The sequence below is a fragment of the Brachycentrus maculatus genome, unplaced genomic scaffold (assembly GCF_059751285.1).
Source record: "Brachycentrus maculatus isolate JH-2025_06_01 unplaced genomic scaffold, ASM5975128v1 h1tg000475l, whole genome shotgun sequence".
Taxonomy (NCBI): Eukaryota; Metazoa; Arthropoda; class Insecta; order Trichoptera; family Brachycentridae; genus Brachycentrus; species Brachycentrus maculatus.
Window position 1 is genome coordinate 1,331,611 of NW_028281222.1, and position 16,195 is coordinate 1,347,805.

At 37.5% G+C, this 16,195-nt stretch overlaps 1 protein-coding gene across 2 annotated transcripts in view; it reads right to left on the minus strand.

Moving 5' to 3' along the window:
* Positions 1-13,123: 13,123 nt before the first annotated feature.
* Positions 13,124-16,195, minus strand: part of LOC148302134 (uncharacterized) — a 32,207-nt gene continuing 29,135 nt past the window's right edge. Inside the window, exons 18-20 of one of the 2 annotated variants that reach the window (XM_088272141.1) lie at positions 15,850-16,036; positions 13,768-13,892; positions 13,124-13,439 (exon numbers count right to left, since the gene is read on the minus strand). In XM_088272141.1, coding sequence (XP_088128267.1) covers positions 13,320-13,439; positions 13,768-13,892; positions 15,850-16,036 — 432 coding nt within the window. In that variant the 3' untranslated portion in view covers positions 13,124-13,319. The remainder of the gene's footprint in view (positions 13,440-13,767; positions 13,893-15,849; positions 16,037-16,195) is intronic. The other variant, XM_088272142.1, reaches the window with a different exon arrangement.

Sequence of the window (16,195 nt, forward strand, 5' to 3'; positions counted from 1 at the left end):
CACAAATGAGAAAGTTCTTCAAGGAATGGAAGGAGGAAGGCACCTGCTCAGGAAAGGCGTGCAAGATGGATCGGCCGTGTAATACGTCAAGAAGGTCTCTTGCATGCCATAGGGTATGACCGAGGGGACAACCTCTAGGGGACGCCCACGCCGAGAGCACCTGGAGGACCTGTGCTGAGACTAGGACGTGCGCTGCTCATCGTATGCACATTTCAAAAGAGCCACACAAGACAGGGAAGAATGGAAGAGAAGAACAGAGGAAATTGCTGCAAACCAATCCCAGGATTGAATCCAGAGAAGAAGAATATTTTGCAACATGGGAGCTAATTAATTAAACAAATTCAGGTATTATTTTGCAACCTGGGATTTAATTAATCAAACAAATTCAGGTATTATTTTGCAACCTAGGAATAAATTAATTAAACAAATTCAGGTATTATTTTGCAACCTGGGATTTAATTAATCAAACAAATTCAGGTATTATTTTGCAACCTTACAAAAGCGTGGAAGTTTGACGCCGCAAACATCAACATCGACCCATCAACATGGAACACCGACTTCAAGGACCGTATGACGAAAGTTTATTTAATTAATTAAATTAATTTAATTAATTTCATTAATTAATGTTGATTTAATTAATGAAACAAATTCAGGTATTATTTTGCAACCTGGGAATAAATTAACTAAACAAATTCAGGTATTATTTTGCAACCTGGGATTTAATTGATCAAACAAATTCAGATATTATTTTGCAACCTGGGATTTAATTAATTAAAAAAATTCAGGTATTATTTTGCTACCTGGGATTTAATTAAGTAAACAAATTCAGGAACTATATTGCATCCTGGGATTTATTAATTAATTAATTAAACAAATCAGGTATTCTTTTGCAACCTGGGATTTAATAAATTAAACAAATTCAGGTATTATTTTGGGACTTGTGAGTTTAGTAACTAAACAAATTCAGGTATTATTTAATTATAATACATCTGATTTAATGGATTAAATACATTATTATGCATACGTGTTGTACATATACTGATTTGTATAATTGCACAATACGGCAAATTTAAATTTAAATTGAATTTAAACAGCGAGTGTCCAGGCTTCCTCAAGAAGAATCTAGAGGAAGCAAAAAGAATTCACGGTTGTCGCAGAGAGAAAATATGATGCAGAGGCGTGGCCTAGACAGAGGGACCTACAGCCCGCGGACGAGGACAGCTGACCCCGACAGTCTACAAATAGAATAAGTAGGGACGGAGCCAGGAAGGAGAATGATGTGTATGAATGATAATCCTGAAATTATCCGGAACATTGGTCGGTATGTTCCCGATAGTTACCTAAGACAGCGTCGGCATAGATTGTTTCCCATTCCTATACACAGGACCAACCTGCCGATGGTTATGCCTGCAGGAAGAGCTACCGCTATGTTGAACAATATCTCATTGGATATTGATCTGTTCCATGTGTCTGAAGGAGTTTTCCGAAGCGGGATTCTTCTACACCTTTAGCAATAGTATTCTTGCTTATTTTCTATTTTTGTTAATGTATACGATTTAAATTTAAGTTTATGTGTACGAGGGCCGACCCAAAAGTAACAATAAAAAGTAAATTTTACACACTTAATTGAATGATTTTTTTTTGAAAATTTACACACTTATGTACCATGTTATGAGCCGAAAAATAAAAAAAATGGTTAAAAACGGTAATGTTTGGAAGTTTTTTTGACGTTTTAAGTCTCCCGATTTTTACGTTTCGGCGAAATTTTGAAGTAAACAAATGGAACAGCGCGCAAACATTAAACTCTGCTTCCTGCTAGGCAAATCACCTCAAGAAACACTGAAACTGCTTCAAATGCAAACTGCAAATTCAAGCTTTTAGAGCATCCTCCTTACTCTCCAGATCTTGCTACTTGTGATTTTTTTCTTTTTCCTAGGATGAAAAGGCAATCGAAAGGAAGGAGATATCAAACAATTCAAGAAGTTCAAGAAGAGTCACTCAAAGCTTTGAAATCAATCAGTATTTCAGAGTTTTTTACTTGTTTTGGGCAGTGGGAAAAACGCTGGAACAAGTGCATTGCGTGTAATGGACAGTATTTTGAGGGTCAGTAAAGGTTTTTAATATTTTTTTTTTGTTTAAAAATAAGTTGTTTTTAAAAGTTGTTTTGTTACTTTTGGGTCGGCCCTCGTATGTTAACTATAAATAAATAAATGAATAAATTGAAATTGATGAAGACCTCTGCCGTAGTAATACATCGTTGCGTACCGTTTCAATGTTTGGTTTCGCTCGCCGTCGCACGTAAATTCATATTGCCGCGTGACGAGAGTTACAACCCTTTTATTCATATTGTTATCCAATTGAAAAAATGTATTTATTTTTTATCACAAACCAAAAAAACCAAACCAATTTGTACTGCCAATACATTAATTGATTTATTCGTCTTGTTGTAATCAATTTCTACATTCAGATTCCCGTTTAATTGATTTGTTATTTAATTTAATTTTGCTCCCGGGAGGTCATCTGACCTCCGGCGGGTCATTTATCATCGCGGTCGCGTGAAATCATTACGTGACGCGAGTCAATGCTTCATCTCCCAATTGGAGAGTGGAGTCTGCCATCGAAAGATCCCTGCGGCCAGGACTTGGCTGATCAGCACAATACAGTGTACACACTTAAGCTATCTCCAAGCTGGATCCAGCACCATACAGTGTACGCACTTAAGCTATTTCCAAGCTGGATCTAGCACAATACAGTGTACACACCTAAGCTATCTCCAAGCTGGATCCAGCACAATACAGTGTACACACTTAAGCTATCTCCAAGCTGGATCTAGCACAATACAGTGTACACACCTAAGCTATCTCCAAGCTGGATCCAGCACAATACAGTGTACACACTTAAGCTATCTCCAAGCTGGATCCAGCACAATACAGTGTACGCACTTAAGCTATCTCCAAGCTGGATCCAGCACCATACAGTGTACGCACTTAAGCTATCTCCAAGCTGGATCCAGCACCATACAGTGTACGCACTTAAGCTATCTCCAAGCTGGATCCAGCACAATACAGTGTACGCACTTAAGCTATCTCCAAGCTGGATCCAGCACAATACAGTGTACACACTTAAGCTATCTCTAAGCTGGATCAAGACATTGAACAATATTTGAAAGAGAAGATACTGACTTTTGGTTTGTTTGCGAAAGATGGCTGTTTCTCTCTAAATCAGTCATTACATCATCGAACGAATGAATGACGCTAACTGAGTGTTGCGCAACATGAACACTGCCACAAACCATGAGCCTGTTTCGAGGTTCGGATCAGGCGCTGGCATAAGCGCGTTCCAGTAGATGGAGAGTACTCCGGAGAGTAGTACTCCACAGTGAGACGTTCTGTTAACTGCAAGTTTGCCTACCTTAGAAATGAAGTACGAGGAAGACACCCAGTGTGCCCCAAATTCATACCTCTAACCGGAAGGCAACGATGCATATTTTTTTTTCAAAATTAAGAATTTCACTTATAACTTATGGAGAAATCATGCGGGAAGAGCAAGTTGGGATCGAGTGGTGATAATAGCAGCGGAGAGCAGCATAAGAGGTAACAGGACCCCAGGAAGACCACCCAAATGATGGAGAGACAGCTGGTCTGAGAGAGAGACCTCCCAGGAGCTGACCAGAGAATAACAGGACAGAAATTTTCTATTATTTGATAAAAACATGCAATGTGAGTTTATTATATAGTTATGGTTTATGTAGATGACAGTTTATTTTTATTTTTAGATTACTTATGTGAAAACCTCTAATTGGAATGTTATTTTTGAATTTTTTTATATTATGTTGTTTTTGTTAAATATTCTGTTGGTTTTCCAATAAAAAAAAAATCAGACTCTATTTACTTTGACATTAGAAGAATGGCTTCAAACCTAAAAAAATTACAATAGCGGAGTATTTCATTATGGAGTATGCTGCGTTTCTGTAACAACGCAGAAACTGACAAAACAGACAAAATCTACAAAGTAAGGATGCTTATCCAACATGTAAGAGAAAAGTTTAAATCAACTCTGATACCTTATGAACATTTCCCCCTCCATGCAATTTGGAAGGGAAGATTGTCGATAAAATGATACATCCCATTTTCACATAAAATTTTATGTAATGTATGATGTCGAAACTGGGAGAGTGGTGCGTTAGAACCTGTGCAGTGTGGACGTGTTTTTGCAGAGCATAAAAGTCCGTAAGAATTGTGCATACATACCTACTTCATTTTTATATTACTCGTGGTTTTAAAATCTAGGGCCAGTTCCTTCAATTCGAGTTTTATTTTTGAAAGTTTTTTTTATTTTATTTTTTATTAGTAAAAATCAGAAGTATTCTTTTCTGATTTCTCTTTCTATCTTTCACCATGCCTGTGGGGATGGATGAGGATGAGGAGGCCCTCCCTCCATCACCCCCCATTCCCCCGGACCTCCCCGATCTTAAAAGAAGAAGAGTGGGTTATAGGAATATAGATACAAATAAACCTGCTGAACAATTACTAACTTCTGCCACCACTTCGAGTTACATGCCTCATACAAATATTTCACCTTCTAATATTCCTCAAGACCTCCTCATAGACATCCTTAAAGTTAGGCGGCTGAATTACAAAGATAAATCAACAGAGACCACAACATGGAAACCTTCACAAACAGTCGTGATTTCGTTTGAGGGACAATCGCTTCCCAAACACATACAGTGGTACCTCGACATACGAGTGCCCCAACATACGAGTTTTTCGAGATACAAGCCGACGAGCAAGTGATTTTTTGCTTTTAGTTACGAGCGAAATTCGAGATACGAGTTCGGTTCGGTAGTAACACGCAGTCGCGCCATCACGATCAGTTAGCAGCGTGCTCATCGAGGAGCACACCCAGGAACTGACGACTGAGGAGATACAAGAGTTACAGTCACAGCAGCATACTGAGGTTATGCAAGAAATTGGTTTTGAAGAGTCAGAGGAGGAGGTTATTTCTACAAGTGAGATAAAGGAGATGTTAGGAATGTGGGAGAGAGTTTCACAGTTCGTGGAAAAAAACACCCAGAAAAAGTTGCAACAGGTCGTGCATCTGACCTTTTTAATGACACTTGCCTAACTCATTTCCGGAACATTCTGAGAGGGAGGAAGAAACAAACCTCCTTGGACATGTTTTTTTCTAAACGGCCTACAGGTGAAAGCGAGAAAAATGTAGCGAAAAAGGCAAAGACCAGTGAGGATATCTAATTTATTTCTTTACATTCTCTTTTTTGTTTTTGTGCAATAAATATTTGATATTTATAAATACGTTTTTATTATTCAAAACCACGTAACAAAAATAACTGGGGGTGACATTTTGGAGGTTGGAACGGATTAATGGTAGTTCAATTGTTTTGTATGGGGAAATTTGCTTTGAGATATGAGTAATTCAAGATACGAGCAAGGTTGCGGAACGAATTAAACTCGTATGTCGAGGTACCACTGTATATCTATTCTATAATTCATTTCCGGTAGAAACATACTTTTACCCGACTATTCAATGTTTTAATTGTTGTAAATTTGGACACTCTAAAACTGCCTGTAGATCTCCCCCCCAGTGCTTCAAGTGCGGCGAAAAACATTCAGCAGATGTCGAAACTGGATATATAATAGTGCGGTGACTCGTTGAGTAGGTTCCGACTACTGACACTACAGCTAATTTTTAACCCTGATAAAAGAATCACAAGGGCCATCATACCAACCTCACAGAATATAATAATAAAAGCCCATACCTTATGGGCTTGACTTGAGGCACGCAAACCGATTCTTTTTCCCCGTTTACCATAATCGAGAAACCAATAGCTAGCAGCCAGTATTGCCATTTCAGTTATTTAAATTCAGTGATCAATAATGCATATCAAAAAAGTTTAGTACGTTTTTAATAATCAAACTGTTGTGAAATATAAAAAAATGTTAACAAACCACCTACAAGAAAGTAAATTATTTTTCCGTAAACGCCCTTCCGAGAAAACGCATGTGGATGTTGGTTAAAGCAACGTATGGCAAATGCGCACTAACTAACACCACAATAGACGTTATTATACATACGAGAAAAAGCACTGACATTGAAGACGTTTATAAAATCAATGTTTCTAGAGCAGTGGTAAACGCATTGCCGACTGATTTTATGAACAAAAGTCATACACTTTGGATAGACAATTGGTTAAAAAAAAAAAGCTCAAAGTTCTTCACGAAAATGGTACAAGCACATGTGGCACCGTCCGAAGAAAAAAGATTATGGCTTCCTTCTTTTCCTAAACTTAGAAAAGGTGAAACACATATTTCTATACTGAAAATATGATGTCCCTTGAGTAAGAGAGACATTCATATGTTGACAGCGTGAAATTCGAAGAAAATGTGTGACATTTCCGGTAAGTATTGAATTCCTTTTATCACTCCAAGATCCCTTAATTAATTTTAATTTAATAAAATTTCTAAATTTAAATGAAAGACTAATATGTATAGAAAAACCGGACCTTGTTTATTTTAATGTGTTTAATGTACAGTTGTGTTTGATATCTTGTTTTGCTGTGTAAGTTTATATTGTTGCAATTCGGGTATAAATTTATTTTAATATACTGACAAACAGTCCGATTACGTTGACCTGTTGTAGTTGTATGTACTTGTACGTACCTTGCTGAATCTGATATATTTTATTCCGTGTCATTGTTGCATAATTCTGTTTTTTTTTTTTATGGTTCAGGCAGAGATCACTCTCCATATGGGTGGAATGCCTTATTTAAAAAAAAAAAAAAGGTTGACAATTCTCCACAGCAATACTATAGTATTGAAGTAGTGTCATCTCCTAGATGTGAGAGTTAAACGATGAAGCACAAATTTAACTGACAATAAAGGAGAGTGTTTTAAGAAACTAATTGGACAATTAGACAATAGTAGTTTTCTTTACATCCTGTATGGAGGAATCAGGAAAAATAAGTTGAATTTCACTCTGCACAGCGATAGTATAGAGGAATGCCATTTCAAGCACTATTAAAATATGGGCGAGCTAGTTTGCAGCGATTCATCAATAAGTTCTATCGAGTTTGTGCGTAAGATGTGGTAAAACTCTGGACATTCATATGTTGATCACCCTGCACAGCAATAGTATGGAAGAACCAGGAAAAATTGGTCAAATTTCTAATGAGCCAATAAAAACCCAAATGTGTCCTCAAATAGAGCAAAAATATGGGTGAGGTAGATCGCAGTGATTCATTGATCAGTGTGTGTGTAGCGGTCAACAAGCCAGTCACCCCTACTGATAATAAGAGCGAATTCTCAGAATGCAATCACTGCAACTATGCGGGACAAAGGAGGCACTGACCGGGAACAATGGAGCGCACACGTCCCATTGCAATTTGTCGTGACTAGCACTTCAAGACAAAGGAACAAAGAGTTCCAAACGATATAAAAGGGGAACAGCCTCAGCCTCCCTCTCTCACTCCTCCGCCGGGAATCCGCCAAGTAACACCGACGCCGTCACGAGACCACCGCATCAAGACCTCGCTACGATCTCCAGTCCAGCACCCTCGTCAGCATCAAGAAGATACTCCAGCCAGCCCGACAGTCCATCTACGGCAACGCTACAACTACATCAATTCGACCCCGTCACGTCTCGCTACGCTACCGCTACGCCGTACCGTTTTTGTGTAGCCTTTATTGATTAATAAATACCTATTCAACACGACCGTCTTCTTCCTCTTTACCACACCCCCAAATGTGTGATCCATCGAGTGTGTGCGAAAAAGCCATAAGTGTTATAGAGCTGGAATTGCACATTATCGACGTGATGCTATCAATTTCTCATGGAATTTTTTTAACCGAAACAGGTAAAAGACTGACCCCAATTCCAGAACGCCAGTTAACTGAAAAGTATCATGTGCCTATAGAAAGACACAAGTGTTGAAGAACCGTATTTATTTTTTGCAACGAACATGTGACTATTGAAGAGTATTGGAGTACAAATCCATATCTATGTGCCCCTATTTTTGGCCAGATCATGAGTAGAGATCGGTATCAATTATTATTTGAAAATTTAAATTTTTCTGACTCAAATTCGCCTTCTGTAGATTGTCATTATAAAATAAGGTTAATTTTAATCTCTTAACGTCTCCATTCTCCGCGAACTGTCAGTGACAGAAAGACTCTCCACGACTTGCAGGAAAAGGATTCTGTCCTACTTTGGGCATATCGCCAGAAAGAACAAGAAGAGTCTTGAAAAACTGGTAGTAACAGGTACAGTTGAAGGCAAGCGGGCAAGAGGACGGTCTCCAACAAGATGGACAGACCAAATAAAGGAATTAACCGGATCCTCGCTAAACGCTGCCATCAAGTTGGCCCAGGACCGGGAAGAATGGAGAGGACTTGTGCACCAAGTGCCTGACATTCCAGAAGACCACGACGCTCAGCATTGAGCAAGAAGATGAAGAAGAATTTTAAATCACACCCGAACACTATTTAAAGAGTCTATGACACCTTATGAAGATTTATAAAAAAAAACGCGCAGACGATGTTGTGTATGCCGATTGAAAAATAAAAAAATGCAGTTAGTGAGATACGTATGCAAAGAATGTGGTGTGTCTTTATGTATTGAACCCTGTTTTGATATTTGCCAAAGTTCCAAAATAATGTGACCGACACAGATTCCTCTAAAGTGCTTTAAAATTAAAACAATATTTATTACGTGACAGAAAATTTATGTGTTATTTTTACAAAAAAATGTGAGACTCTAGGATTATTCTTAAATGCTTTAAATTAAAACAATATTTATTACGTGACAGAAAATTTATGTGTTATTTTTAAGTGTTGAGGTTTAGAAATAGTTTCCATAAGTAAAAACTCTAAGTGATCATTGCGTCCCACTTGAGTCTATTGGCGTAGTGGCCTACACACGCTGAGTGAATGGCGCGGCCGGCCGCATTCAAAAGACAAGGTATGTTTTTGTATGAAATTTTATGTTTTTGTTTTTATAAACATCTGAGAGTGTTGTCCGCCTCCGTGGTGTAATGGTCAGCGTGTTTAGCTACCGTGCTGGAGGTCCCGGGTTCGATTCCCAGGGGGGTGAAAATAAATATTAGTGATTTTACACGGTAATATTTATTTAATATTACCCTGGACTGGTTCCTGAAGCGCAAGAGTGATCACCTTGCCTTCATGTAAGTAATGATCAAGATGACACTGCGTCAATTAGATGCAGTGCCCTATGCACCATCGGGTGCGGATAAGGGTTATAAGTAAGTAAGTAAGAGTGTTGACACATGAGGATTTGGTTTCATATCGTAGAATATAATCTGTTCTGTCTAAATAGTCCAACAAATCATGCCATAATGCCTATAATTTGACATTTAATTACGTTAGTAGGTATTTGAAAATATGGATAGATACGGGTATAGATAAAACGGAGCAAATTAACGCGTTCAAAGGGTTAATATATACGCTTTAAATCTTAGTTTGTAATGTATATGTTAATTTTTTACTGAATAAACTGAATTGGAAGGAAAACTCTCCTAAACAATGGCCCACTACAAGTGTAGTTTGGGCATTTGTCACGTTTATCGCTAAAATCTGATATTTTCCATCGTAATCTCCATCTTCTGAAGAGAGAATACTTTTAAAATTTCCCAAACTATTATCTATAATAATAATAATAAAACCCTTATCCGCACCCCAATGGTGCATAGGGCACTGCGTCATATAAACGCAGTGTTATCTTGATCGTTTACACATGAAGGAAAGGTGATCAGACCTCCACTTCAGGTACCAGTCCAGGGTAATATTGAATAAATATGACAGTGAAAAAATCCCTTATATTTATTTTACCCCCCTTGGGAATCGAACCCGGGACCTCCAGAACGGTAGCCGAGGATATTATCTATAAAGGAGATGAAAGATCAGAAGAAATCAAAATGTTTGGTCGCCATATCGGCCAACTTTGTTGAAAATTGATACGGGAATAAGGTTCAAAGACATTTTGAATTTAAAGACAGAATTTTTATCTAAACTTTCCGAATTATTATCTAAACGGTGTTTTTTTAGAGGTCTGGTTTTTAAACTGGCAACACTGTTTCTACAGACTGCCAATTTGTCAGTTGACAGTTGATTTGTAGTCGGTATGTTTTGGTGAAATCACCATGAATAGACTGAATGGCCATTATGCGCGTCGTAGGCCAGCCTGTCATTATCATTATTTTGATCTCTTAATTCAGTGTCGCCTCAAGGCAACACTCCCCAATTTTTTAGTTTTGTTTCATAATTAAATTAATAAAAAAAATTGAAATTCCCGAAAAACATGTATTTTATTTCTGTCTACATATTTATTGTCTAGACATTTATTCTACATATTTATTGTCTAGACATTTATTGATTAGAGACGTCTCAAATCTAAAAATTAAAAAAATTCCAGTTCATGAGTGATAGAGGGTTAATTCCATTCAATTACTTTTTTTCAAATATATTGCAATAAAATATCGATCATAAAATCTTATTTTTTCAAATCTCCTAATTTCATTCTAGAATTTTTTTCACCCAAACACTGGATTGAAATATAGCGATATTGGTGAGGGAATTTTAACCGTGAAAAGTTAGTAAAAGTGGGCGGTAGGCATAGAAAGATTGACGATCCCTAGTTAAGGCCTATAGTCCTTTGGGAGATTACGAGCCCAGATCTGCGTTACTTTTTGCAAAATTTTATTTCTAAATCAATCATCAACAATTATATCAAACAGTAAACACGGCAGCCAAAGCCAGTAAACAAATAAGTGAATATAGCCAATTAAAACTACATTCAAGTAGATGTCTCATATATGAATTTGTTATAAAAAGTGTGAGTGAAACGATTAAATAATAAGTTAAATGTGATTCAACAATACAAGTACGAAAAACACCATTTTACAAATATTTTGACAGCAGTGAAGTCATAGATTTTGACATAAAAATAGACGGGTGACACTTGACCATTTACTGCATTCTATAGAAATTGCTCAAAATCAGAAAGGTGATAAATAATTAATAATTATTCAGAAGTACCTAACTAACCTAAAATGGATCCACAGATTTACATTACTAAAGCAATAGATGCCACAAAACAATTACAAAATTGCATTATTGATAGTGGAACAAAATTAAGCAAAGAACAAATGAATAAACTGAATCCTAAAATTCTGAATATTATGGGTGTTATTGGAGAAATGACAACGAAAATGGCAGAAATAGTCACCGAAAATAAAATGTTAAAAGAAATGGTGTATAAAGGAAATCCAAAATTAAACAAAAATATAGGAGAAATAATGGTAATATCACCGAAAGAAAAACAGACTACCGAAAAAACAGAAGAAGACATAAAAAAAAACATTAGTCCGATAGAAAATAGAATCACTAATTTGAAAAATGCAAAAGACGGAAAAGTAATATTAACCTGCAAAAACAATGAAGCGTCAGAAAGATTGCAAAAAGAAATAGAAAACAAATTTCCAGACAAATACCAAACTGATGTACAATAAAAAAGGATGCCATGCATTAAAATTGTGGGAGTCTCACAAAAAATGTCGAACGAGGAAATCGTTACAAATATTAAATAAGCGAGTTACACTGCCCCACCCTGTACATGGAAATCCAAGTACGCACTGTAGTTTTTCTGGCTCTCGGGTTACATAATGCATTATAAAAAAGTATATTACAGAAGGAGTAAAGGATTTTGCCACCCAGTGAAAAAAAAATTCTTATACTTTATATTGATAAATATCTTATATAACCATTTTAGTGCTGATATTTTTCTTACATGTCACTCACTCCTTTCAACGTCATGTATCAAAAATGGTCAATTTTCAGTTGTGCATGTTTTCGGAATGCCCAGAAAATGTACTATATCCCAGCAATAGCTGCATATTTTAAACTTAATATTAACCCGCTACAGGGCAGAAAGTATTGTTTTTGCATTTTGAAGAAAAGGTATTGTATAATTATTTTTTTAAATACACTAAATATTTTTCAAACGGAGAAAAAACATTCAGGTTGTACCTAAAAATATCTGTTTCACAGTAAAAAGTTCAATAAGTGGCTTGATATTTATTTTTTAATACATTTTATTATATTCTTAAACTTTAAAAACGTTCTCATGAAAAATCAAGTTTTTTGATATATGACGTTGTTGAAAGGAGTGAGCGATGTATGCTAAAATGCTGAAGACTTTTTTGCAAAAACGGTCCATTTCAAATTTAGCAGATATTTTGAGGGCAAAAACAATAGGTTTTTACATTAAAAAAAAAAAAAATTCACTTAAAATTAATTAAATTTATTTGCTTGTGAATATTGTTGACGAATTGTATCTTTAGAAATGCACACTCTGCGACAGAACCTCCCAGCTTGACCGCCAAAATATACTGGCATTATACGCCCTCACATGATGCTCTTACATCTATTGAAATTCACTGTTTGGTGTACTCTATGGGCAGGTGGAATCATTGGCCCATATTTTTTTAAAAGATGAAGCTAGCCAGAATGTTACGGTCAATGGAGAGCGCTACAGAACCACGATAACTGACTTCTTCGTACCTCAGTTGAATGGCATTGATGTGACACAACTGTGGTTTCACCAAGATGGCGCAACATGCCACACGGCGGGTGCCACCATCAAATTACCGTGGGAAATTCGAATTTGTATACCTCAAAAAAAAATCATCTTACATATTACGGCTGTCCAAACTTAAAACACAGTAAGGGACATTTTTTTTGTAGTACGTTCTTTTTGCATTTTTGGACTGAGTAGAATCAGTAGACTAAGTATAGTCCAAAAGTGCAAAAAAAATGTATATATATATATATATATATATATATATATAAACCCATATCCGCACCCAAATGGTGAATAGGGCACTGTCATAAATGCAGTGTTATCTTGATCGTTTATACATGAAGGAAAGGTGATCAGCCTTCCGCTTCAGGTACCAGTCCATGGTAATTTTGAATAAATATTACAGTGAAAAAATCACTAATATTTATTTTACCCCCCTTGGGAATCGAACCCGGAACCTCCAGAACGGTAGCCGAGCGTGCTGACCATTACACTACGGAGGCGGACAAAAAATGTACTGCAAAAAAAATGTCCCTTACTGTGTTTTTGAGTTTGGACAGCCGATAATTTAATATATCGATTCTCAGCACTAACGGTTAAAAAAGAGTCAATTGGACAAATTACTTTTTTTTTGGCAAATAGCACTGCTCTAGGGAGGCAGGAATAAATACTGGAAAGCGAGTGACCCTTTGCGATGGCCGATGGTGGTTTCACTGCTCTTCCTCTTCTTCTTCTTCCTCTACGCAGTTGTTGAGCGCCACCCACCCCTTCTCTCCGTTCGGCATCCTGATCTGATAGAATCGCATGGTGCCGTCCGATCCTTCGATAAGCTGGAAACGAAATGACAAAATGTTATAAAGTACAATTCTTTTATAAGCAAACAAATTGTACAGTGAGTACACTCTAGTAGAGTTTCTCTCTAGAGTGAAAAAATCACTTATATTTATTTGGCCCCCCCTGGGAATCGAACCCGGGACCTCTAGAACGGTAGCCGAGCGTGCTGACCATTACACTACGGAGGCGGACAAAAAATGGCTAATGTCACACATGTATAAATAGATCACTTAAACCAGCCTATGAGGGTCGTGAGCCCTGTAAATGCACAGACTTCCATTTTTTTTTTCTATGTAAGACGTCAAAAAAAAAAAAAAAACTAACAGTGTCATTGCCGCTGATGATTTCGATCCCCTCAGAGCTGATGAGCTCATCCTGTTCTTCGGGGCTGTCCAAACCAACCTCCTGGTCCATGCTCTCCTCGTCAGGTTTCTCCGACTCTACGCCTTCTGCAACAAGAGATATGCATTTTTATTTCATTTACGAATTTCTATTTTAGGTGATTCAACAAAACACAGAATTCAATCAACGGCCGACCGCCGGGAAGGTACCACGTCTTTCCAAGCCTGATTTTTTAGAATACATACTAGTACTACTACCATCACACTGTTTCCCCGCAGGGGTAGGCAGAGGATGGAACGCCACACTCTTCTGTCCTGACATACACTCCTCGCCTCCTTCACATCCATACATCTAGTCATACATGCCCTCCGATTACGCAGACTTTTGACACCGCCAGATTTTAGGTTCTGATTGATCTGATCGTGCCAAGTCTTTTTCGGTCGTCCTCGTTCTGTTTTCCCTCTCACATTCGCTACATATATTTTCTTAGTCATTCTCTCGTTATCCATTCGCTCCACATGTCCATACAACCGCAAAGAACTCTTCCTAATCTTTTCAATTATTTCTCGTTCAGCCTTACATTCCTTTCGTGTATCTTCGTTTTTAATTCTGTCATACAATGATTTTAGAATACATGCAGAAAAAAATTTATGTTTTTTTAAACTCCATTCCTTTTGGTAAATCTTTTCAAAACCATACAAGTATTTAGAAGAAAAATGGGAAAAATGTCAATATTCCTATTATTTTTTGACATCTCATCAAAGATGAAGAAGAATATGGAAGTCTGGGCATTTACGGGGCTGACGACCGTCATAGGCTGGTTTAAGTGATCACTTTACACACGTGTAACATTCACCAATTCTACCCATTATAAGCTTAATAATAAAAATGAAAATGATATTTTCTGGCGTTTCTCATGTGTGTGATTATAATTCAGGATTCGGATCTTACATACTAATATAAGAGTTTCTGCTTAATAAAAAAGCTTCTTTACATCTCACCAATAGATGTCTCTAGTGAAGTTCTAGTGATTCAAGAACAAAGTTTCTAAATTGGTTCATATATATAGAACTTCCAAGAATTTGAGTAGTGTGGTTGTCAATAATGGGTAGAATTGGTGAATGTTACACGTGTGTAAAGTGATCACTTAAACCAGCCTATGACGGTCGTCAGCCCCGTAAATGCCCAGACTTCCATATTCTTCTTCATCTTTGATGAGATGTCAAAAAATAATATGAAAATAACTCCTGTAATTGGAGATAATTCAGATTTTGTGAACAAGTATTTGGACACACTCAAAATGTTGTGAATATTCCTAAATGTTGCTTTTATTGACCATAGTTGAAGTTGAAATGTGACCATTTTGTAATACAAATAAGCTCTGGTAATTAAATAATCTAAAAAAAGGGGGAAAAAACATCACAAGTAGCCGCAATAGCTAGCGTAGCGACACGACCGCCACGTAAGACGATCTGCGCACTGTGGGCGTCTGGCGGAGTTAAAACACACGTTATGACATGCGCGTATACTTGCAAAGCACGCCACATGCGCAGAAACGTTTGTGTATTGGTGATTACATTCCCTATTTTTTCACAAATTATTTATTTCCGTCGCTGCAAATGAATAACTTTATACTATAATACTTTGTCCGCCTCCGTAGTGTAATGGTCAGCGTGTTTAGCTACCGTGCTGGAGGTCCCGGGTTCGATTCCCAGGGGGGGTGAAAATAAATATTAGTGATTTTACACTGCAATATTTATTTAATATTACCCTGGACTGGTTCCTGAAGCGCAAGAGTGATCACCTTGCCTTCATGTAAGTAATGATCAAGATAACACTGCGTCAATTCGATGCAGCGCCCTATGCACCATTAGGTGCGAATAAGGGTTAGAAGAATAAAACTTTAAACAAGGAGTAAATCCATTTACGAGTAGGAATAGGCTATAAAGCCTAAGTAAGATCACGATAAGCGGTGTTGCATAAGCCGTAGCTAGATTTCAGAGTCAGGACAGAAGGCCTTAGAAAGGTAAAAGGGTGTTTCTCGTTGGAGGCGCAGATACTGACCCGTGTCCCCGATGACAATGTGGCCGTGCTTGACGCGCGTCCTCACAAACAGCTTGGGGCTGCCCTCCATGGATGGCTCCGCGTCCAGCTGCTCCGCAAACACCAGCGAGTCGCCGCCCGCCTCCCGCGGGGACGACAGCGCCACGTCGGAGACCAGCTGGCCCTCGGTCATCACTTCCTCCTTGATCTGTGAACGGGATATTTATTTATTAATGATGGTAATGATAGATAGTAATAAAATAAAACATAAAACGTCATCAATCGATCTCGGGGCGTTGAGTTAGCCGAGTCTGAGGCACACTGTACGGTGTCAAATATGTACATATCGCTCACTCCTTTAAAAACA